This window comes from Ursus arctos, unplaced genomic scaffold, assembly GCF_023065955.2.
Source record: "Ursus arctos isolate Adak ecotype North America unplaced genomic scaffold, UrsArc2.0 scaffold_2, whole genome shotgun sequence".
NCBI classification, from domain to species: domain Eukaryota; kingdom Metazoa; phylum Chordata; class Mammalia; order Carnivora; family Ursidae; genus Ursus; species Ursus arctos.
Genome location: NW_026622874.1, coordinates 51,152,317 through 51,176,998, shown reverse-complemented (window position 1 = coordinate 51,176,998; position 24,682 = coordinate 51,152,317). Strand labels below are relative to the sequence as shown.

The 24,682-nt window shown below is 35.6% G+C and overlaps 1 protein-coding gene across 1 annotated transcript in view; it reads left to right on the top strand.

Moving 5' to 3' along the window:
- Nucleotides 1–24,682, top strand: part of USH2A (usherin) — a 676,313-nt gene that overhangs the window by 158,444 nt on the left and 493,187 nt on the right. The window contains exons 15-18 of the mRNA XM_026517347.4: nt 4,002–4,165; nt 14,634–14,792; nt 22,282–22,776; nt 23,806–24,075. Of these exons, the coding sequence (XP_026373132.2) occupies nt 4,002–4,165; nt 14,634–14,792; nt 22,282–22,776; nt 23,806–24,075 (1,088 nt within the window). The remainder of the gene's footprint in view (nt 1–4,001; nt 4,166–14,633; nt 14,793–22,281; nt 22,777–23,805; nt 24,076–24,682) is intronic.

Genomic DNA, 24,682 nt, shown 5'->3' with positions numbered 1-24,682 from the left:
GGCCAGTCTTAAAGAAAGCTGTCCCTTCCCTGGGGGAGAGGTTAGCTAGGAGAACAGCTAAGCTGATCAAAAAGGGCTCAAAAGAGCTAAATTGTCCTTAGAGCTACATGTCACATTTGATTTATCTGTGATGTCCTATTCTGAGTCTAAAGCTTTCCTAGTGCTTCATCATTCATTCATTCATTCATTCATTCATCCATTTGTTCATTCAACAATATTGATTGAACCTTTACTGTGTGCTAGGCTTTGTGCTAGGGACTGATGGAAGAAAACTCTTGGTCCAATTTCTCCAATTCACCTTAAAGCCTCTTTCTGTTTTACTCATTAATAATCATTAATAATCCTTGTCTAAATTCCCTCAGCAATTTGCGATTTCTTCCTCATTCATTCTTTATGTTGAATGGTGTCCCCATCACCTACTTATCAGCAAATTAGAAAACTGGAAATAACTCTATGCCCTTCTTTGCTTCTCTTTTCAATTTGTCTACCTCATCCTACTGATTTTACTTACTCAACGTAAGTAAAACTCTCCTCCTCCTTTCCATTGTTCCTTACCATTGTCACCATTGCACCTAATCTAGCAATATCTTGCCTCTTCTTACCTTTCCTGTTTAGCTTTGTTTGTTACCCCTATATATTCTGAATTTATATCCAAAAATTTTGAATTGCTTATAATCTCCTACCCTCTCCTGATGTTTCTTATCTCTCTCTTTTCTCCCTCTCTGACTTGCCTGGCATATTCCTGCTCAACTTTTAATATTCAGCCAAACATCTCCAAAATTCCTTCCTTTTTAAAAAGATTTTAGTTATTTATTTGGTGGGGACAGAGGGAGAGGGAGAGAGAGAATCCTCAAGCAGACTCCCTGCTGAGCACAGAGCCCACCATGGGGCTTGATCCCAAGACCCTGGGATCATGATCTGAGCCGAAATCAAGAGTTGGATGCTCAACTGACTGAGCCACCTAGATGCCCCCCAAGATTCCTTCTTAATACTTTTTCCACTGTCCCATTCCCTGCTACCAGGTAGTTTTCCTTTTCTGTGCCCACAAAGACTCAGCATACATCTTTATTAATGCTGTTATTTTATATTTCTCACTAGACTACAAGCTCCTTGAAGACAGGGACAACTCTATCTTATTCCTTTTTGTGTCCTCAGTGTCTCTTCTGGTCCTGGAACATAACTGGACCTCAATGAATATTACTTATGTCAATCGATATATTTAAATTAATTTGATGGTATCAATGAATTGAGACCCCAGATGGAAGAGAGGTGTTGAAAAAGAAATGTCAATAAAATGATCTATATCCTGGAATACATCCCTAAACCTCCTGCAGTAGCTCTCCCTCAGATGATGGAGCTTCTGACAATGAAATTCAGTCCTTCATTAATAGTGATGTTTTGCAATAATAATAAGTAGGGCAGCTCTTTCTCTAACCATTTGCACCAATGGACTAGGTTCCATGGAAAGGAAAATATATGAGATTTGTGATTTAAGGGACAGAAGCCAATTAACTTCTTTCCCATTGTACTCAGTAAACACTGAGTTACAGAAGGGCCCAAACAGAACTATAATAGCAGAGTGCTAGCAGAGATTAGTGATGTTTTACTCCTGTTTTGTTTACCATAATGAACTGGTCAATAAACATCACAAATTGTTTATCTATATAAATCTTGACAGATTACTCTTTATGAAATCCATTTAGCAAGTGAGGTTTTCCCATAAGGATGAAAAATGAAGATTTTAAACAGATTGCGGGAGTAGCTCTGGCTGTACCAGGAGAGTCAGTGTAATAAAGGTTTCTTTATATTAATATTACAAAAACCATTTATCCTGACAAAATCAATATCACAATTCATCTTAGTTTGGTGTTTCTCTTTCTAAGCTTAAAATGTCTTCCCCTTTATTATGTATAATTTTGTTTTAATAAATGTGAAATATATTTCATTTAGGAGGTGCTCTTGAGAAAGGATAACTTATAAAATGACATCAAACTTGTAGCTTATTTGCTAAAGAGTCTTGGAAATGTTTGAAATTATATTTGAGTGGCTGAGAAATTTATAGGAATCATTTTACTTAAACCTTAATTACAAGATTATCCCTAGTGTCCTCTGAGTTAGGAACAAACTGTAATATTCAAAAAAGTCTCCTATGATCTTCGTTCAGGTAAAATTCTCTCTCACTGAAGTCAAGCAATTATAACAAGTCAGATAAGTTAGATATAACAACAGCTGGTATAAGAGACTATAAAATCAGGAATAGTCACATTTAATTACTCAAAACATTGCATGCTTTCCTAAGAAGCGATTTATTTATTCCATTTGGATTCAGAACTTAATATCCCATGGATATTGACAGAGCTGACTTGGAGTTAAGTGTGTAGCAGCTAGCTGGAAGAAAATAGAACTACATCAAGAAAAGGAATTATGTTATACACTGGAAACTATTACTCTAAATGTACTGTATGTAAAATAAGTGTGATTGTCTCATGAGTGAATGGTAATAAAAACTGAAATACTCAAGAGACACTTACTCTTGAGTGGTGTGGTGATATATATGCATTGGGAGAAGCTTGCCTCTTATTGTTTATGCTTACCAATATTACATTAAAAGCCTACAAACAATATACTCTAAGTAATGGCATATAATGAAATTAAGAGCAAATCAAATATTTTGTTGCTTCTATAATTCCATTTTAATTTCAGTGCATAATTTTCTTCAGCTCTGATACTTAAGTAGCCTAAATAAAATATCTATTTGAAATGGAGTTCTGATGCATGTTTCTACATAAAGGACTTAATATAGTGGTTTGTAGGGGGGAAATGTCCTTTTATCATGACATAAAGAGGGCAAACTACAGTATAGTGGTTTTCAAGAGAAACTGTACTTTATTTATTCCCAAGGTGATATTAGTCCATAAAACAAATTTGCAGCTTATTTAGCAGTCCTTTGCTTTTATCAGGATTTTTAAGGGTGTTGAATGATTACCCGAGAGATCACACTGTAGAAGTTGCAGGGGGATAAAGAAACTATCCATCCAGGATCTTTATTAGAAAATAGAGGTGAATCCATTTAATGTTGTTTTAAATGTGCCACATAGAAAGTTTCTGTTTACAAGCGAGTTGTCTTTTTCCATGTGCTGTTTTTGCCTCTCTAACACTTCACGGTGCCAAAATTGCTTATCCTGATCAATGACATTGGCATACGCTAAGAATTTGAATAACTTACCCAGAGGAAACAGGTTTTAGCTTCTATCATGGCAAAATGCCAGGCCAGTGATTTTTACAAACAACTTTAGGTCCAAGAAATTTAAGTTGAAATGAAGTTATCTCATTATATTTGTGTCATTAACATCTTTTAATAAATCAGAAAAATGCTTTATTCTCCAACTATTCTGGATAAATGAGTTTAGTACATAAAATAGAAAATGAAATATAACCTATGTTAAGGCATCGACAGTACTGGAACATGTCTTCCTCAAACTCTTTTCTTAGTGAAATTTAGTCTTTATAAAACTAAATATAGAATTTCAAGATTTTTAGGGAGTTCCATGGTTATCACATCTGGTGTTCTGCTTCATAACTTGATAGATACTTGGAAAGATGATTTATGGTTACCTAATCTAAATTTTTAGCTGTCAAAAGAACTGCTTTTGTGAGAAAGCAAAATTTACAGTATTCTTAATTGAACAAGTGGCATTCAAAATAATCCATAAGATGTATCGTGGCATGAAAAAAGCAATATAACAATTTTTTTGGCCATTAATTAGTTTACAAAGGGGAGGCTTCATAGAGATTTTATCATGAACAACATTTTGTTAAGTATTCTTTTGCTGTCTTGTTTGATGTTGTGTTTGTTTATTTGTTTAGCTCAAGTGTTCTTTTCAACATATTGGCTAAAACAGGCCATCTTATTTCACAATGTTATTGATAAATGTAACTTATACTATGAATTATTAATCAAAACATTATTCTCTTTGATGGTTTATTTGTCTTGTTTTCAGATGTCAGCCTTGCAATTGTCATCTCTCAGGAGCCTTGAATGAAACCTGTCACTTGGTCACGGGCCAGTGTTTCTGTAAACGATTTGTCGCTGGCTCCAAGTGTGATACTTGTGTTCCCAGGGCAAGCCATTTGGATGAGAACAATCCACTGGGCTGCAGCAAAAGTAAGTGAACTTTGGCCCTGTGCTGGTGGAAAAAACATCATGCAGAGAAGAGTATATTGTTATTTTCTTTCTCCATTGAGAACCCATCAGAAAGGCTTAGGCACAAGGTGGAGAATTTAGGTGGGAAATGGAAAAAAAACAGTTACACTAAATGAAACTTGTGTTCTTCTTCCTTGATTAGATTATTGAAATGGTGATTATGTTAGTAGTGGGAAATTTAAAACATTTTGTTAGAATGGAATCACTAGTGTGGTGACCAGAGTCCTGGTTTTCCCCCAGACATTGGACTTTCCAGTGACACAGGACTTTCAGTGGAAAAATCAACACTACTGGTTAAAACAAAATGATCAGTCACCCCACCAAACAAGGACGTTCCCAGCCAATTTTCTATAACACGTGAGAGATTTATTCTTATGTCTTATGAGTTATGTCCTCCAATCCACCAAATTTTATGGGTACCACGCTATTATTAGTTGCTTATTGATATTATAGCAATTATCACTGTTTATCATAACATATTACTCCTATATTTGATATTTCTTCTGCAGGTTGTATTAGTTGTTTAAATATCTCTCACATTTCTATTTTTAACTCCCAGAAGTCAAAGATTACATCTTAGCATCTTTTGACTTTTCAACACCATTCTCCAGTGTCTTGACTTGATTTGTCAAGGTCACCTGCAGTCCTACGGTTTCATAGCATATTGATGATTTATTTATATTTACTCTAAGATCATATATCCTTACCTTTTCCAGAATTTCTAAGAAATGCCTGCTGAGAACATGTGGTAAGGAGCACTCTACAGCATATTGTACAATGCATGTTCTCCTTGGGGTGTCCTGGGACTATCATGAGTCACAGTGCGAGGGAATGCCATAAGTCAGGACAAATCATCACAAACAAGCTTGCTTGGAACTGTGTTATCTACATTTAAGGGAGAGAGAAATAAGTAAGAAAATATGGGGCTCCACAGCAACCTTACTAGATTTCGAGGTAGGGGAAGGCAGGGTGTAGGTAATGATTAACAAGACATATTCAGATTTTGTACCTGTGTAGTTTATCTTCAGTATCCTGTGTTTTATTTGGTCTCTCTGGGTGTTAGTATAAGTAAAATTGTAGGCATATATGCTTCTTTTGGGAAAGGACTATCGTAATTACTTTTCTGTGTAAATACAGTCTAAATATAAATCTGGATTTCACTGAGAATTTAATTAATATTTGCTATTCATTGATTAACTATAGAATTGATTGATTTCTGTACGACAGGAATTCCAACATATTGTTTGGGATGTCGGTTGTAGATCATCATTTTGTGAGAACCTTCCATATAACATCCTGAATCTTAGCGATTTTGATTAGTGTGTGTGTGTGTGTGTGTGTGTGTGTGTGTGTGTGAAAATATTGACATCTGCTCCACTTTTTTCTACCTATTCTTACACCTAAGACACAGTCTCGGAACTATACCTCAGGCAAAACTGGACAGTTTGGTTCACTGAACACCTGGCCTACATTTCTTCGTAGTGGTAGACATGGAGTTTTATCTTTTGTCTTTCCTTCTCTGGGCTGAATCTTCTTGTCTTTCGAAATGTTTCCAATTAAAAAACTTTCATTTTCCTATTCTTCCATATATATATATGGAAATGCCTTGAGTTGACACACACACACACACACACACACACACACACACACACACACACACACACATTTATCTATGTATATATTTAAATTTTCTCTTTAAAATTGTGATCCTTAGTGTTGAATACATTTGTTCAACCACTTGGAGTAGTTGTTGCTGCTGCTGTTTTGGGTGTGTGTTTCACAAAATTTACAAAACACTGGGCAAAGTTAGAAACTATCTACAGAGGTAGTTCATTCAAGAAAAAAAGTTAGACAAGATTCCTGCCTTTCAAAGAGCTTGAGGCATAGTCAGCAGAAGTGATGGATAGACTCACCGTAAAAGGGAGTGAACGGGGGGCACAGGAAATGCTGACGGTGGCATGAGTATGAAGGGAGCCTGCTTTCCTTCCTGTTCCACCTTGATTTTTACATGGTACTTGCTTTTTATCCTAGCAACAGCCGGAACAATCAGCTTCACAAAGATATGATGCTATTGAAAGGAATGTAGTGCTATCTATTGTTGAAACTGTGAACTACCTCGGGCTGGTATTTTCCTCTGTGTCCAACAGATGTCAAGCATGTGTTTTCCTTGAACATTAGAATGTTTCATGGAGTCCTTCTACACAGTTTGGGAACCACAGGATTACGACTGTTATCTTTTCCACTTCTTTATCTTTCCACTGGCAATAGGTTAGCAATATCATTTGTAATTTTTCCTTTTTTTTTTTTTGACAGGGAGTTGAGTTGGGAATCTTGAGCATATAATTTCCAGAGTACAGGAGAATTGAATTCAGATAAGGTAGTTAGACCCTCTCTTACAATCTGCTTCCTTATTTCCTGATTCATTTCTTTCCCATTGATATTTGTTTCATGCTTTCAAAATGATAGTCATTCTCCTTGATAGAGGTAATACAAAACAGGTATTAAATAATTCTGTGTTCTGTATGCTTTACTAGTGAATGAAATGAAATTTCGTTTGCCCTAAACTTCTAACTATGAACTTAACTGTGTATATAAATATATACATATAATTTATAGCTCATTTGTGTTTAAGTCTTCTTGATACTATTCACTTCTTGTTTACCTTTGGTTATTTATCTGTCTTTTTATCACTTATATTTTTCCTTTATCCTTACTTTATCAGAGAGGCTTTTGTAGCTAACGCTTTTAAAAAAAAAAAATTTTATTGTGGTGACATATATATGACATAAAATTGACCATATTAACCATTTTTAAAGGCACAGTTCAGTGATATTAAATATATTCATAATGTTCAACCATCACTACCATGCATCTCCATAACTTTCCTTGTGAAGTGGAAACTGTATACCCATAAAACAATAATATCTCCCATTTGCCCCAGTTCTGGTAACCACAATTTTACTTTCTCTATAATTTTGAATAATCTAAGAACCTCATATAAGTAAAATCATAAAATATTTGCCTTTTTTGCATGCGGTTTATTTCACTTATCATATGTCCTCAAGGGTTATCCCTTTTGTAGCTTATCTCAAAATTCCCTTTCTTTAAAGGCTGAATAATATTCCATTGTATGCATGTACCATGTTTTGCTTATCCATTCAGTTATCAATGGACACTTGGGTTGCTTCTCTGTTTTGGCTTATGTGAGTAATGCTGCTATGAATATGGGTGTACAGCCATTTCTTCAAGACTCTGCTTTCAATGGCTCTGCTTTCAGTTCTGTTGGATATATAATCAGAAGTGGAATTGCTGGATCATATGGTAATTCTATTTTTAATTTTTTTGAGGAACTGCTTTGCTATTTTCTACAGCAGCTTTACTGTTTTAAATTCCTACTGACAGTGCACAAGGGCTCAAATTTCTCCATATCCTTGCCAACATTGTTATTTTTTATTTATTTATAGTAGCCATCTAATGTGTATGAGATGCTGTCTCATCATAGTTTTGATATCCATTTCCCTAGTGATTAGTAATATTGAGCATCTTTTCATAGTTCTTGTCTATTTGTGTATCTTCTTTAGAGAAAGTGTATTCCAGGTATTTGCCCATTTTTTAATTGGGTTATTTGTCTTTGTTACTGAGTTGTTATAGTTCTTTATATATTTTAGGCGCATGTCCTTTATTAGATATATGATTTGCATATGTTTTTTCCATTCTGTGTGTTTTCTTTTCGCTTTCTTGATAGTGTCATTTGAAGCACAGATGTTTTAAAATTTGATACATTTCAATTTGTCCATTTTTTGTTGTTGTTTATACATTTGGTGGCATATCTAAGAAACTATTGTCAAATCCAAAGTTATGAAGATTTTCCCCCTATGTTTTCTTATAAGAGTCTTACAATTTTAGCTCTTAGATTTAGGTCTTTGATCCATTTTGAAATAATGTTTAGATATGTTGTGAGTTGAGTTTCCAGTTTCATTCATTTCAAAAGTGGATTTCCAGTTGTTCCAGCATAGTTTTTTGAAAGGACTATTTTCTCCTTGGTTCTTGTTAATCTTGTTGAAAATCAGGTTACTATATTTTGTTGACTTTTTAATTTTTGTGTTATTTTATTACTAGTTGTTCTATGAATTAGAATATGCATCTTTATTTGCCACGGTCTACTTGAGATTCGTACTGATTTAATCCTGGTAAAATATAACAAGTAAACTCTTGATATAGGTCCCTTCCTTTCCCCATCTTTGACTTGTGGTACTGTGTAATTGTGTGTGTGTGAGTGTGTGTATAATAAACCCTACATTACACTAATATAATTGTAATTTTCTTTTAACACTAATTTTTATAAATGATTTGAGAGAAGAAAACAATATGAATATACACACACATAACACACAGAGTCCTTAATGTTTACCCACATATTTACCCTTTCTGGTATTCTTCCTACCTCAACATGACTCAATTTATTTGCTCTCTGTGTCATTTCCTTTTAGCCTGATGGATTTCTTTAGTATTTCTTGCAGGGCTAGTCTGCCAGGAATGAGTTCTCCCACTATTTTTAAAAAATTAGCTGCAAATACCTCCTTTCTTCCTTTTTCTTCCTTCCTTCCTTCCTTCCTTCCTTCCTTCCTTCCGTCCTTCCTTCTTTCCTTTTTTTGATGGGACTTTTTCTGGATAGAACTCTTGATAACAATATTCTTTTTTCTTTTAGGACTTTGAATGCGTCATTCTACTACCTTATGGCCTCCATCATTTATTCCAGCCTTTAGTTGTATTTTTCTTCAACTGTGAATGAATTTTCTCTTACTCCTTTAGAAGTTTTGTTTTTGTCTTTCAGCAGTTTGACTATGATATGTTTGGTATGAATCTGTTGGTATTCTACTTGGATTTATCGTAGTTTTGGAAATGTAGATAAATGTTTTCCATCAAATTTGGGAAGTTTGAGCTAATATTTCTTCAAATATTTTCTGCCATTTTCTCTATCTTCTCATTTTGGAGAGCCCATGACACATATTTTGGTACACCTGACATTGTCTTACAGGTATCTGAGGATCTGTTCATTTTGTTCTATTTTTTTCTCCTTTCTGTGGATTGGCTAAATCATTGCTGTATCATTACATTTTACATATTGCTTTTTTTTTAATACTTTTTTTTCTTAGCGTCTATGCTAGTAGGGGAGGGACAGAAGGAGGGGGAGAGAGGAAGAGAGGGAGAAAGAGAGAGAGAATCTTAAGCGGGCTCCACGCCCAGCACTGAGTGCTACATAGCACTGATCTGATCTCATGACCCTGAGATTGTGACCTGAGCTGAAATCCAGGAGTTGGAAACTGAACTGACTGAGCCACCCACCAGCCCCCCTCCCTCTTGCTTTACCTTCAAGTTCACTGATTCTTTCTCTTTTCTTTTCAAATCTGTCATTGAGGCCTTTTTAGGGAAGTTTCCATTTCAGTTACTGTATTGTTCAGCTCTGGAATTTAGAATTTAGAATGTTTTTATACATTCTATTTCTGTATTAAAGTTCCCTTTTTCCTGAATCATCATCAGATTTTTCTTTAACTCTTAGAACATATTTATAATAGCTGCATTGAAATGGTTTTTGCTGTACTCAATACTGGGGATCATTCAGAGTCTGTTTCTTTCAACTGCTATTTTTATGAGTACAGTTCAGTTTCTCTGTGTTGTAATTTTATGTTGAAAACACTTAAGTTGTTAGTTGTTTTTTTTTTGTAATTTGCATAGACTTAAACGGTGGAAAACTTTCTCCACTGCAGTGTACAGCTGTTGACGTCTAATCAGGTTTTTTTTTTTTTTAATTTTAATTTTTACTCACAGCCTGGCTTCCTAGGGGTCATTACTGTGTCTGAATCAGCGAAAGATTTGGGCAATGTCTGTGCTCAAATACTTCCAGACCATATAGCTTCTGCCAATCAATATGTGTATGGTTTGGGGGATATTTTCAGAGTTATAGCTAGTTCTCAGTTCTTCTTTGGCCTTCATTTTTCCCTGGCTCTCATGGATTTTCCCCATACCTTCATAGTTTTCCAGCCAGCTAGGAATCTATGGAGAGCTCATCTCAGGCCTCCCATGGTTCTATCATACCCAGGATCTCCTGGTTTATAATCTGGTAAATTCACCACTTAACCTAGCTGGGAGCATATACTCAGGCTAGAAAACCTGTGAGTTTTCCCTCTTGTTCCCAATCGACTGTGCCAATTTTTTGGCGGCAAAGCTATGAATTTCTGCTGCCAACCCCAAATCAAGTCAGTGCCTTATGGCACCAAAGCTATTATTTATAGTCAGCCCTACTGGTAAAACCAACACACCTGACTATGGTACTGGTACTGTGGAAATAATCCCCTACAAAAAGGCCATAGACTCCTACTGTTACTACTCAAAGCTCTACTAGTTTTTCAAGAGTAAATGTTCTTAACTTTTTGTTTGCCTGTGGTTGATTTAGAGCTCACAGAAAGGTTATTTTGATGATTTCATTAAATTTTATATCACTAAACTCTTTATGTTGCCATAGTTAGAAGCACTCCTATCTCCTTTTAGTTTTTAAATGTTTTTTGTAGTTTTCTAGATATTGTTCTATTTTAAATTGCGTCTATAAAAGATATTTTTAAGTTGTTCTCAATAACTGTCTTCTACTTGTTTCATTTTAACAGTACTTGGAGCTGGGTTCATGGCAACATCTTCCCTGGTAGTTAGGTGTTGCCATGTCACCAAGTTTCTGGCTGAAGTGACATGGGCAGAAGTGATGTGTGGGAGTCCTAGGTTGTGCTCCCATAGGCAAGGGGCATGTCCTCCATCTCTCCTTTTACCTTTCCTGTTGAATTGGATATGGACTTGGTGGTCATCCTCCTGGGACCATGTACACAAGGACAACCCCCTAAGGATGGCAAGAAAAAAAGACAGAGGGAGACTAGACACCTGTTCTCATAGGCATAGTGTTCCCAGCCTTTCATGAAAAAGGGATACACGCACATTCACTTTATACTCTAAATAACCCTGAGAGTCAGATGTTATCTTCCCCTAACTATAGATGAGGAATGATTCAGAGAGGCCAACCAAAATTTGACTACAATCACAAAATTACCAAAGTGCCTAAGCCAGGATTAAAACTCATGGCTCCAAACAAATGGATGTAGTCACGATATGATACTGTCTTTCCTTACAGGAGAGTCTGGCAAATGCAAAGATCACACTTGGCAATTTTGATGAATGAATATGTGACTGTTTTCTCAGAATTCCCCTTTCAGCACACAAAAGGGTGAATTCAGGTTATCTCATGGCCAGGCCTTCATAATATTTATTCTCTGAGTGGTATTGAATCATCTAAGGCTTCAGGTCTATGAACATTCTCATTTCAGGGTCAAACAGGCACTAATCATTTATACTGTGAAGTTGGGCAAGATTGTGATTAGAGATGGTCATAACAAGTAATCAGCTTTAAACATTTGAAAGAGCTTGTTTGTGTATTTGTGTATGTGAATGTTTGTTGCCAAGGAAATGTTCAAGTAATGCAAATCATTTTCTATACCCTTTGACATGGGATGGAAACATATATCTTTCTTTCAGTCATCCCAAAAGTATGTTGCTGTCTTAGAAAATAGTCTGAAGGTCAGTTTTGATTGCTTTAACTCTGAAATCTGTTGTGTTCCTGATAGCATGCAGAGTTTTAGATGTTGTGACTAATATTCACTAAAAATATTCAATTACCATAGATTACAAGGCTTTTTGAGAGGGCTATAAATGAGACAGTTTATGAGTCTTTGTGGCTCATAACAGGATGTGGAGCCCTAAATTAAAAATCACTGACAGATCAAATGCACTGGCCGTGTTCAACCAATCCAAAAGACCATGTCGAATATGGCAAATTTCTGAATTCAAAAATATAAGGTCCTCTTTGGAAATGATTCTCTTTTCCTGTGTCATTTTGAGATTGGTACTATTCTTGTCCTATATCTAACTAGGCATATGGACAGTTAGAGTTTTAATATAACAATGCAAATTCCAAAGAAGGAGAAAAGATAAAAGGGAAGAGTGAGAGTGTATCTAGTTTGAATATTTTTCCTTGAAAAATATGACATCAGTATTATCTCCCTTAGGATTAGAGGCATTGTCTTTAGGAAGCCTATGCATAATATATGGAATTTTGTATATTTCAAATTCAGTGCTCTTGAAATACTTTCTTAAAATGTTATTATTGGATTATATCATGTCTTTAAAGTGGAGCGTATCCCTTATGAATGCTGATGAATTAGTAATAGCTCTTGGTTGAAAGTCTTTGCCTGGTGTGCAGGATAACTTCACTTTACTACTCCATACTTCCCTACCCTACTCTATGCCCCAAGATTCTGTATGGTCTGCATCAGCAGACTCCCTTGCCCTTTGACTTTCAGTTGGCTCCAGCTACTAACAGGAGCCTGCCAGTCATCTGGAGGGCTGGCAGAAAGGAAAATTGGAGTATTTAATCCTCAGCTTCTTGTCACAGTGCAGGAGCAGTCTTGAGCTGGGCTTGAGCTTGTTGCATCCTGCCATGAATAGTCACAGCTCCTAACAAATGATGTTTTTCCTATAGCCCTTTCTGTCCCTGAGTGCTGTGCCCCTTTAAGCTAGGCATAGCATGTTAGAAAAAAGCTCACATAGTGGGCCTGATTGCTTATCTATAGAAAGACCTGCTTGCAAAGTTAGCCTTTGGCTGGCATCTGGGAACTTAGACTTTGTGAGAGTTCTCACCATCCCCAGAACAGGTAGAGTGGCTGACTGTCTCTTAAATTTTATCCAACCAAATGGTTTATGCTTAACCCTGCTTTCCTTCTGAGAATCTAGGATTTGAGGGGTTATTCATGTAGGCAGAGGCTGTCTACATAAACAGTCCCCATACAAACCCTGGGCATTGAGTTTCTAATGAGCTTCCCTGGTTGGCAACATTTCACATATTTTCATAAAACAGTGCCCGGGGAATTAGGCATATCCTGTGTGACTGGAACCTTGCAGTTGGTTTCCCCTGGACTTACCCAAGTATCTTTCCCTTTCTTGATTGTACTCTATTCTTTTGCTATAATAAATCTTAGCCACAGTAGGACTATGTGATGAGTCCTGCAAGTCTTCCTAGTGAATCATTAAACCTGGGGGTCGTCTTGAGGACCCCTAACGTAAATAGTAAAGGAGGTCTACTGTTATCATACCCCAGAGTACTGCTCTATTTCTTCTGGTTTCCTTACATTCTTTGCCTACCCTTTTGAAAATAGTTTCTTTATCAAGCTCTTTATTATATTACTTAATTTGAATGTGCTCTCTCTCCTCTCCTGAAACCCTATCATCCAGTGACTGTAAATAATTCATATAAAAATTAATAATTATTTGATTCATTTCTATACGTGATTTTTTGAGATTTCTTAACAAAAACATTAACAGTTTTTAAAGTAAGGTAACACAGAAAACTTTGATATGTTATTTAATGAAAAACTCTGAGTAGGATGTGCTTCTCTAAATGGTTGGAGGATTATGCATTTTGTTAAGCCAGAAGGTAATAAATAAACTGGTGGCTGATTGTCTTAAAAAATAGTTAGACATTATTTTTCTCCTTTACCTTTATGTTTTCTGGCGGGGAGAGGGGATGGTGCTGAGTGAAGGAAAAGAGGGAGACTGAGGAAAGTATGCAGTGATAAGAGACAATGTTTTCATATTGTGTACATACATTATATAAAATATCACTAAAATAGTGAGATGAATGCTCTTGTGTGCCATCATATTACTTCTAACAAACATTGCACCTCTAACAGGTGTGGGAATATCCATATAGTACATTCAAATTATTTCTTGCTAATATTTAGACTGTTTAATATCCATGACACAGTGAGTATTTGTATCACCAACTATTATTCTTTCTTTTACACTGTGCTCTGTGAAGCAAGATGAGGCACTGTGCTTAGTGGAATGGAAAACTTCTTTTTAAAAATCCAAAAATTATGCTACTTAGATTTCAAGTTTCAACGTCACTTATCTATGTTAACTTTTAAATTAATTAAGTAGAAAATAAGTGGTGTATCCTTGGATACGTTCTGAAGAGGAAGAAGAAGAAGAAGAAGGAAAAGGAGAAGAAGGAGGAGGAGGGGGAGGAGGAGGAGAAAGAAGACAAAAGAAGAAGAAAGAAGGGCTTAATGTAAACTTTTGTGGTCCACTCCCCAACTATTTTTATGACAGCTGCATTGACCTACAAAATTGTTTTATGCTTATAGATAAAAAGCTTTGTTTTAGAGAACTCATGATGTGTACCTTCTGTTTATTAATGTCTTGGTAAACCGCATGTCTTCTTGATAAAGTAATCCTGAATCAGAAAGACCTCTTTGTTGGATATCTTACTTCAGCTTACTTGTGTGCTTATTGATTGCCTTTGCTAATAAATGCTCTCTCCTTTGTAATTTAGCACCATCCCAACAACCTCCACCCAGAGGACAAGCTCAAAGTTCTTCTGCTATCAATCTCTCCTGGAGTCCACCTGATTCTCCAAATGCCCACTGGCTTACTTATAGTTTATTCAGGGACGGTTCTGAAATCTACACAACTGGAGATCAATACCCATACAGTAAGTTTAAAGGGTTAGCAATAGAAAGATATAATATTCTGAGAATTGATACATTAGTTAAGTTCTTTGACACTGAGGATAAATGTTGTTGTGGTTTCCTGTGTCTAGCAGGGAGCGTTTCAAGCAGAGACAGAATTACGAGTCTCACTAGCAATCTCCTCGTAATCAAAACAACGCAATAAAAATGAGGTGCTTCTTATTTGATAAGCCCTAATGCTTATCAAATTCTCAAAGATGAAAAAAAAAACTACCCTATTCAGCCAGCATTGATGAGGATGTGGAGGAGTTAGAACTTACATAAACTGCTGGACTGTCTGTGTAGGTTCATTGACACAACTCTTCATGCAGGTTAAATTGTCAAAATGCATGAAAACTATATCCTTTTGTATACCATTTGACTCAACGAATTTCCTTTAGGAAATTTATCTTAAATGAACTGTCATAAATGGACACAAAATATGTTCAAGCTTACACTATTTGTAATAGCAAAATATTGCAAAAGATTCAGATATTCAAAAATCTTTCAATAAATTATGATAGATGGCATAATAGGATCTGATCTGTTAGTAAGTGAATTGTGGGATGTGAGTACCTATAAAATGATATTTTAGTTTACATGTTGATGAATGGAAAGTGTCCATGACACATTGTGTAACGTAATAAAAGGTAATATAAATAATCTGTGTTATATTAAATTCAAAATTATGTAGGAATATTGGAAGATTTACAACAAGCTGAACTATAGTTTTCTTTGAGCATAAGAATTATAGAAAATTTATCAAATATTTCTATTATATGGGTTCAGCTTTAAAAGTTCTTAGGTTAAAAATGGACTTTTAAAAAAGTGAAATCAGTACTAACCTTCATGCAAACAATGTAATTTTATGCATACACTGCCATTTCCACAGAGGTAGAATATAATATGAACTTAAATTGAAAGAGAAAGGATGTGAAAAACCATGAAGACTATCTTTGCATCTATAACTTTTAAGAAGATTTTAAAAGAGCTTACAGAAATCCAACTATGGGGACCCATTGTCTTTAAAAAAAATACTCAGATGTTTTAGTTTCCCTAAAGTCAGAATGAAGAAATAGAAATGTTTACAACCTTCCAGCTCTGTCTTCTCTGATATTTGCCTCTAGTCATGTTTAGCTACAAGCTAGTTTAAGAAACTAGTTTTAAAAACATTGGAATGGTGATTCTAATTCACGTTTCCATTTTGTTCTCTTTGTTTAATACCCAATTTTCCAAATTCCAGTTAACTTACTTAATTAGTTAGAAAAGTGTGTTAAGTTCTATGGAGGCACTGAAGTTCCATAATCTTCCTCAAAATGGTTAGGGAGACACCTTGTTTTAATGTAGTGACTGGCTTTAAAACTTTTGCATAGCATACATTTCTATTTTGTATGTACTAGAGTAGGTTACATTTGTACCTAATTCTGCCTGACATGCACCTACATTATCGTGTCCACTTTCTGTTAACTCTGAATGTTTCTCCAGTATTCCAGCTCTTCTTTGAAGTTAATGGCAACTCTGAACTTCATGATGCAGATTGCAAAGGGAAATGAACATCTGTCTACATCTGCCATGTTGGCAAAGCATCCTAAAAACCTGCTACTAGAATGTTTATTTTCTTCCAAATATCAGCATGATCCAGGTGTCCTGAAACTTAAACTTTTGTGATAGGGGAAGAGAGAGTTATAAAAATATTGAAAGTGATTTTGAAGATGACAGTACCACTGGTCGGATTATTTCTGAAATTGTGACTTAGGGTCACCCCATTTTCCATTTAGCTTAATTCAATAATAAAATTAAACTTCAATTATACCCTTCAATTCCAGTGGCATGTTTTCCATAGTAACATATTGTGATCTATTTTATAGACCATTACGTGAGAGTACAACGCGCTGGCTCTTATTCATGATTGCCCTAATATAGAATCCAAATAACAGTTTCTTACATAATAAATGTGTACTCATTCACTAATCAGGCATTTATATAATCCTATTAAACGAGGTATTATTTCCTAAAACCTTATTTTTCATTAAAAAATGCCACTTCTGGCATTTCTTGACAATCACTATAATTAATGATGTGAAAATTATCTGCATGATGGCATTTGAACAGTAAGAACAATTGGTTAACGCTGTCAGAACTTTGTATCATTCTAATAATACCCTCATGTTTATTACTCTATTTCCAGTGTGTGGATAGCATGTGTAATATGAAAAGGAAACAGTACTTATATTCAGTCGGATGAACACAAATCTTTGGGTTAAATAAAGGCATTTGGAATTATAGGTGGAGAATCATTGAACTTTTCAAAGAAAATTAATAGTGTTGTCTTCCGAGAAAGTTTGATCATTTGGTTGAGACCATTATAGAATTCCTTGTTAGAATAAAAACTTTCCCTAGCTTGCCTGATGCACCATGGGAATCTCTAGGACAGTGGTTTCCAACCTAAGATCATGACACTCTGGTGTGTTATCATCTTTAAAGGTTGCAGAGTATTTGTTACTAGTAATGGCACACAACTAATTGTGGCATAATTTTAAAGTTTCTGAATACAAACTTTTTAAAAATAAGCAAAATTTACATCCTCATAAGCTTGTACATAACCAGCTTTCAAAAACAGGAGAGAAAGATATAGAGGTCAAATCAGTGCACTGGGAATTGTACATAATCAGTGCCTAATATTATCCCCACTGTAGCTCCAGTCTGGTTTGCCCACAGGTATTTTCCATGGGATGGGTGTGAAGAGAAGAGCTATCATAGGAACTAGCACTCATTTGATAGAGTTGTAGTTTTAGGGATTGGCCAATAAATCATATTATGTTTTCCTACTTGATTTTGGAACTAAAAGAACTAGACCTAGGAGTCAGTAAGATGGAAATGAAAAATAAAAGTCATCTTCATTACTGATAAAAGTCAGATTGGAGAATAGACCCTCTTTCCTGAACGAAGACAGATTAGAAGAGAATAAAATCAATAGGCTGATGTGAGCATGCTCTGTTTCCCCCTTTCCTCCCCAAATTCAGTTAAATCATTTCTCATTTGGGAAGCCATGTGTAGAGGAATAGTCCTTACATGTTTACTCTAAAAAAAATCCTTTCACAGAGAAACGAGAGGATGAATACTTCTACACCTGATCATTGCTTACATAGCCTAAAGATGTTAACATAGTTTAGGGTTATAGATGACGATACATCTTAGTGAACCCTGAAACGTCATGTCTACCTTTAATATCATTATCGTTTGTTACACTATACTACATCAAGGGATCGATGTAACAAGCGGTAAGATGGGTCAGCAGCTCTGGGAGAAACAAACAGTAAATATAAGGAGGGAATGAGAAAAAAAAAAACCCACAAGAGTTGATGACAAGCAACTGTTTCTATAAAGCTCTTAATATTCTTTCCTAGAAAAATCAATCAGATATATATGGAAAAATCATTCCTTCATTTATTCAATAAAATTTTATTCAGTGTTTACTCCAGATTAGGAACTGTATGAGTCACTAGAAGCACAAAGATGGAAGGAGCAGTTCTCATTATTGAGAGGGGAGATAAAGAGTAAAACAAATTATAATATATATTAAATGTTGAATTAGAGTAGACTTGGAATATTCAGAAAGTTCTGGGAGGGGGAGAGGCAACCATGCCTGTGGTGGCAGAGATGGAGGCTGAGAACCATTGAATGTTTCACAATAAGGAGGGATGTGTGAGCTGGATTAGCCAGGCACTGCAGTGAAGGAAGAATGATTTTCCTGGAAGAAGTTGTATGTGAACAGGCATGAGGGAAAGTGTATGAGAAAATAAGATACATTCAGCAAACCTGAGCAGGTCCAGGTAGCTTTCATGGGTGGTATATTAGGAATGTACCTTAAACCATAGTGGGTACCATCCGAAATCATGAATTAGTGCTGATGCAAAAATTATGAATGTTGTCCTGAATATGCAGAAGTTTGTAGTAGGGGGTGCCTGGGTGGTTCAGTTGGTTAAGCGTCTACCTTTAGCTCAGGTCATGATCCCGGGGTCCTAGGATTGATCCCTGCATAGGGCTCCCTGCTCAGAGGGGAGCCTGCTTCTCCCTCTTCCTCTGCCTACTGCTCCCCCTGCTTGTGCTCTCTCTCTGTGTCAAATAAATAAAATCTTAAAAAAAAAAAAGGAGTTTGTGGTAGGAGAACAATTTTCCAAGCTCAGAGTTGAAGATAGAGATAATTCTTATCCTAACTATGGAGTACGACCTGCTTAAGTTCCTTTATCCCAAGTCATTTTGTTGTTGTTGTTGTTGTTATGATAAAATTAAGGGAATTCTATTTATGCCCTTTCAATTACTTTTATTTAGTTCATACTGTATGTTGTTTACACAGTGTTTTTATTTTTTTATTTTTTTATAATAATATTTTTTTATTATGTTAGTCACCATACAGTACATCCCTGGTTTTTTATGTAAAGTTCCATGATTCATTAGTTACGTATAACACCCAGTGCACCATGCAATACGTGCCCTCCTTACTACCCATCACCAGCCTATCCCATTCCCCTCCCCCCTCCCCTCTGAAGCCCTCAGTTTGTTTCTCAGGGTCCATAGTCTCTCATGCTTCATTCCCCTTCTGATTACCCCCCCTTCTTTATCTCTTTCTTCTCCTACCCATCTTCCTACTTCTTCTTATGTTCCATAGATGAGTGAAACCAGTGTTTTTAACCAAATATTTGTTGCCGTCTCAATCCTATAATTACTCTAATTACTTACTAAATAGACTCCTCTTGTAGATTTTGATCTATTGGGATTATATTCCATTTCTCAAATGCTACAAGCATCAAGTACGTACTGAACTTCTCTTAATTATCATCAGGTTACATATCTTCCAACTTCCAGTTTAAGCGTATGCCATTCTCTTGCAATATTTAGCATTGATATTTATTTTTGCCTTTTAGGTTTAGCTTTTGACATGTTACATAGAATATTTTCCATCAGTTTGCTAGCCTTCAATGATTGTTTCAAATGTTTTGAACATTTTGAACAGTCTCATGTGGAATACAGATAACTTTAATAAGTATTTATTGAATTTACTATTATATGTCAGAAATATATGTAATATTAACCATACCCTAGCTACTATAGACAGGTAATTTCCCTTATTGTTCAATTGTGATCACAATACTCTGTTATGAGCAACAAGTATGATGTTCAGGTAATATATTGAAAACCAGTGTAGTGGTCATTTAAATAATTGATAGAATGAAACTACCTAGCAACTACTATCAATATATCACAAGCAAATTTTTCCAGTGGAGGATATCACTTTTTCTGAAGAGGCATAGTAAATCTCACTCATCAAATTTTACTAGTGGAGGATATCACTTTTTCTAAAGAGGCAAAATAAATTTTATATATCAGCTTTACTGATTGATTCAACAAATATTTATTCAGATTCTACTCTGTGCTACAAATACAGTGGTGAGTAAGGAGGACACGGTCCTGGCTTCCCAGGGTGTTAAGTCTTGTGTCAAGTAAAGACAATTCATTAAAATATTAAAATAAAATGTGAGAAGGGTTGTGTTAAGGGATATATATGCATACACACACACACTAATATGTATGTGTATATATATAATATATATATTGTATTTAATACATAATACTAATAGGAGATTATGGCTAGTTTTCTTTCTTCTACATCCAGGAAAACCTGAAATTTCATAATATTCTCCCACTCCTACCTCATTTAAGCATGCTCAGCACATTTTTAAAAAACTGAATACCAACTCTTCTCTGCCCTGAAACCACTTCAGTTTTGGATTGCAGGAAAGGTAAGGAGTTAGGAGAATATGAATCTGGATTTTCCCAGCTTACTTAGGTTCTCAGAAAATAACTGTTTCCTGGTTCGATTTTATAATAGAAAATTTCACTAATATGGGAGATAAGAATTAGATATCAGTGGGAATACATTTTTGTTATTTGATACTAAACATACTTGGAAAGGAATTAATCAGTGCAGGGGTGCCTGGGTGGCTCAGTCATTTAAGTGACTGACGTCAGCTAAGATCATGACCCCAGGGTCCTCGGATCCAGCCCCATGTGGGGCTCCCTGCTCAGTGGAGAATCTGCTTCTCCCTCTCCCTCTACCCTTCCCCTGCTCATGCATACCCCCTCTCTCTCTCTTTCAAAGAAATAAAATCTTAAAAAAAGGAAATTAACCAGTGCATATGGTTATTATTATTAGCATCTCCAAAGAAGAATCTCATGCTGTATTTGTGCAATAATTTGTCTAAGTGATTTTGTTGTTGACATTGATCTTTTTCTTATAAAAATGTTATATCCCATTAAGGAAGCTTAAAATAAATTTTTTAAGCCTCACAATTGCAGCATTCTAGTATGATGACTAACTTCACTTTGGAAAATTTCTGGAGCAGTGTATACTCCGGTTTATTTTTCATAATAATATTCAGGTACATGCACTATTACATCCTGTATTTTTTCTCATGTTGCTACATGGCCTTCATCGCTCTGTTTTTAAATAATTATGTGATATTAGAATTCTATTAATGTATCATATTAATATTAAAATATAACCCATTAAATTCCACTTTAATTTACTTCAACATTTCCTATAATAAATAACACATCCATATTTTTATATGCTTCCTGAGGAAACATTTCCCAAGAATTGGATTAAGGACCACGGTCTCATAAAATATGTTTTAATGTATGCTTGTATATGCTATCGGTTTATTGCCTCTCAGTTTCAAACCTACTCTTCACTGCCTGCTTTGTGACAGTGGAGCTGGAATCTGGAAACATTTCTCTTTGGCCAACTGGCATGTTGTGAGTGTCATGGTCTTGCAGTACACTTCCTGTCCCCTTAGAGAGCGGGAAGTTCAGGCACATGCCTAACCATGTCCACGCCCTATCTTTTTTAATCCTTTAAAAAACCCAGACTACTCCTGTGTCAATTCTCCATTGATAATAACAAATGTCTTCAAAATTTTGCAATGTAAAACAACAATGAACATTTATAATGTCACAGTTTGTGTGGGTCAGAAATTCAATAAGTTTCCAGTCATGATATCAGCCAGGTGACAAATGTAGCATGTGGCAGCAGTTTGACAACCCTTGGTCCAGTGCAATATTGTTTCACAGGCAAACAGGTTACATAGAAGAACGGGCTATTTCTGTTTCAGAGAACGGCCAGAAATTCCTCTTATCTCTTCTGTAAAAAGGACACTATATTATAAAAGAACAAGAGTTTAAACAACCTTCTAAATAGTCTTCATGACAAGAGGCACTCTTCTTATGTTCTGCACAGTAAAAGCATCAGAATTTGCTTTATTTCAGTTTTAAATATGTGAAGCATCCTCTTATTCAAAAGAGCAGATTGTATAGTTTATGATTAAGTTATATAAATAGGAAAACAATTAGAAATGATTCCTTACCAATCTGTGAAATGTAGCTCTTTTCTTCTTTTTTTTCTTTTAATTTCAGATATTCAGTACTTCTTGGACATGGACCTGTCACCATATACTTCATATTCCTATTACATCGAGACAGCCAGTGTGCATGGTTCGACAAGGAGTGCACCTGTCACTTACAGGACGAAACCAGGGGTCCCAGAAGGAAACTTGAACTTAAGTTATATCCTTCCTAGTAGCTCAGACTCCGTGACACTTGCCTGGACTGCACCTTCAAATCGTTCTGGTCCTATAGAAAAATATATTTTGTCCTGTGCTCCTTCAGGTGGCAATCAGCCATGTGCTCCTTACGAAGGTCACGAAAGCTCCGCTACCATTGGGAATCTGGTTCCATTCACCAAGTACCGTTTTTCTGTACAGGCGTGTACGAGTGGGGGCTGTTTACACAGCTCACCCCTTACGGTGATCACAGCCCAGGCACCTCCCCGAAGGCTGGGTCCACCTGAGGTGCGGAAGATCGGTTCCACAGAACTTCACGTAGAATGGTCTCCTCCAATGGAACCAAATGGTAGGAATTCAAGGCTTAGATTTCTTTTTTGGGCAAAACATGAATGAGAATCTAGTCATTTGGACTTGTGCAATATGAATCTGGCAACTGTATTCATTTTTGTAACTGTAGGATATAATAATTGAGATTTTCTAAAGATATCACATACTATTTGTACTGGTTACTAGAACAAGTGTAGTTCTTTAATCTAATAACAAATTCCATTCATTTAAATTGCCCCCTAAAAGGCTAATATTATCTTTGCTCTTAATGACATCTGTCACAACACAAATGATGTTTCTAATTTGAAACTCACTTATGAAATGCATTATATTTGACTGTGTCACGAGTTAGGGCACCCAGAAGCAGTAAATTTCTCTTTTAAGCAAGAAAAGGATATAAAATAATACAAAAAATATGTATATAAGCTAGCTGACTCCATTAAGTTAATTTTTTGTCTTCATACAATTGAACCCTCGGTTATATAGGCCAGACACAAATTCATAGATTTTTAGTAATTAATATCATGTACGTACGATGGCAAACCCTTTTTTCTTAGACTTTTAAAGTTATTTGAGAAGACTAGGTAGAAATCAAGTTTAATATTCTAATATTTATGTTAACAGAGCTTGTGTTAAACAGATAATAAAATTAAAATATCCAAATATGAAAGTATGTAAATTGGAGGTGCAATGATCAAATCCTCCCCAAAGGCAATTCTTAATAGAAATTATAATTTGTTCTGAAAAGAATTGAATTTACCTATAGTAAGTTATAGCTATTTTGTGTTGATGCATTCACTTTCGGTTTGTTTTTTTCCATAAATATGCTTTTCTGCAGTATTTCATACATTCATCTCTCCATCAGTTTGTTGTTTTTTACAAGTCCCGTCACCTGGATTACTGAAGAAATGGACAGGTAATCTAGTCAGAAGAATAATGCAAAGCTGGCATTTTTTAACCAGCCTAACCCCACCCCACCTCCAAAACCGTCTGTCTGTCTGTCTATCTGTCTGATGAGTCCTCTTGGTTTACTGTTTCACTTTTCTAGGAATAATTATAAGATATGAACTCTACATGAAAAGAATGAAATCTGATGGAGAAATCACATCAGCAGAAAGTCGAGTTTTTCAGAGCAGTGGCTGGCTCAGTCCTCACCCATTTGCAGAATCAGCCAATGAAAATGCGTTAAAACCTCCTCAAACAGCCACAACCATCACTGCCTTGGAGCCATACACCCAGTACGCGTTTCGAGTCTTAGCTGTGAACATGGCTGGCAGTGTGTCTTCTGCCTGGGCTTCAGAAAGAACGGGAGAATCAGGTGAAGAAAAATGCTTTGAACTCCACTTTGAAGATTCCCAGATGAAAATACTGCCCGACATGAAAGTCAACAGCACTAAAGTACATTTTGAAAAGGAAGAATTATAAATTTATATAGGCCAAGGAAAAATTTTAATATATCGGTTGGTTATGTAAATATCTCAAGGTCATAAAGCACTTGCAGTAAGTTTTAGGGGGAAAAAATAAGTGCCTGAGCTATTACTTCACGGGGGAAAAATAACTTAACTATAGTTATAGTCTTTGGGGAATGTTTGCCAAAAATAGCAATTGGTTTCCATTCCTGAAGTGGGTTGGCCGTATGTCCTATCGTGCTCCAAATTCAGCACAATTTATGTTCAGTGAAAGAGATAACTATACCAATTTCATAAATCTTAATTTGTTTTTATTTCTCTCTCCAAAGCAAATAGTGCAGGTACTAGATTATACCTAATGATAGAATCTTGGATATCAATATCTGTAATCCACAAGTGTGCTTGTAAGCAGTTGGCAATATGGTAAGAAAGGAGAGTAAAATTTTTAATTTTCTTAAGATATCTTCACTACAGCAAATGAGATATTTTTAACTGCTCCCCCCACTCTTTACATTA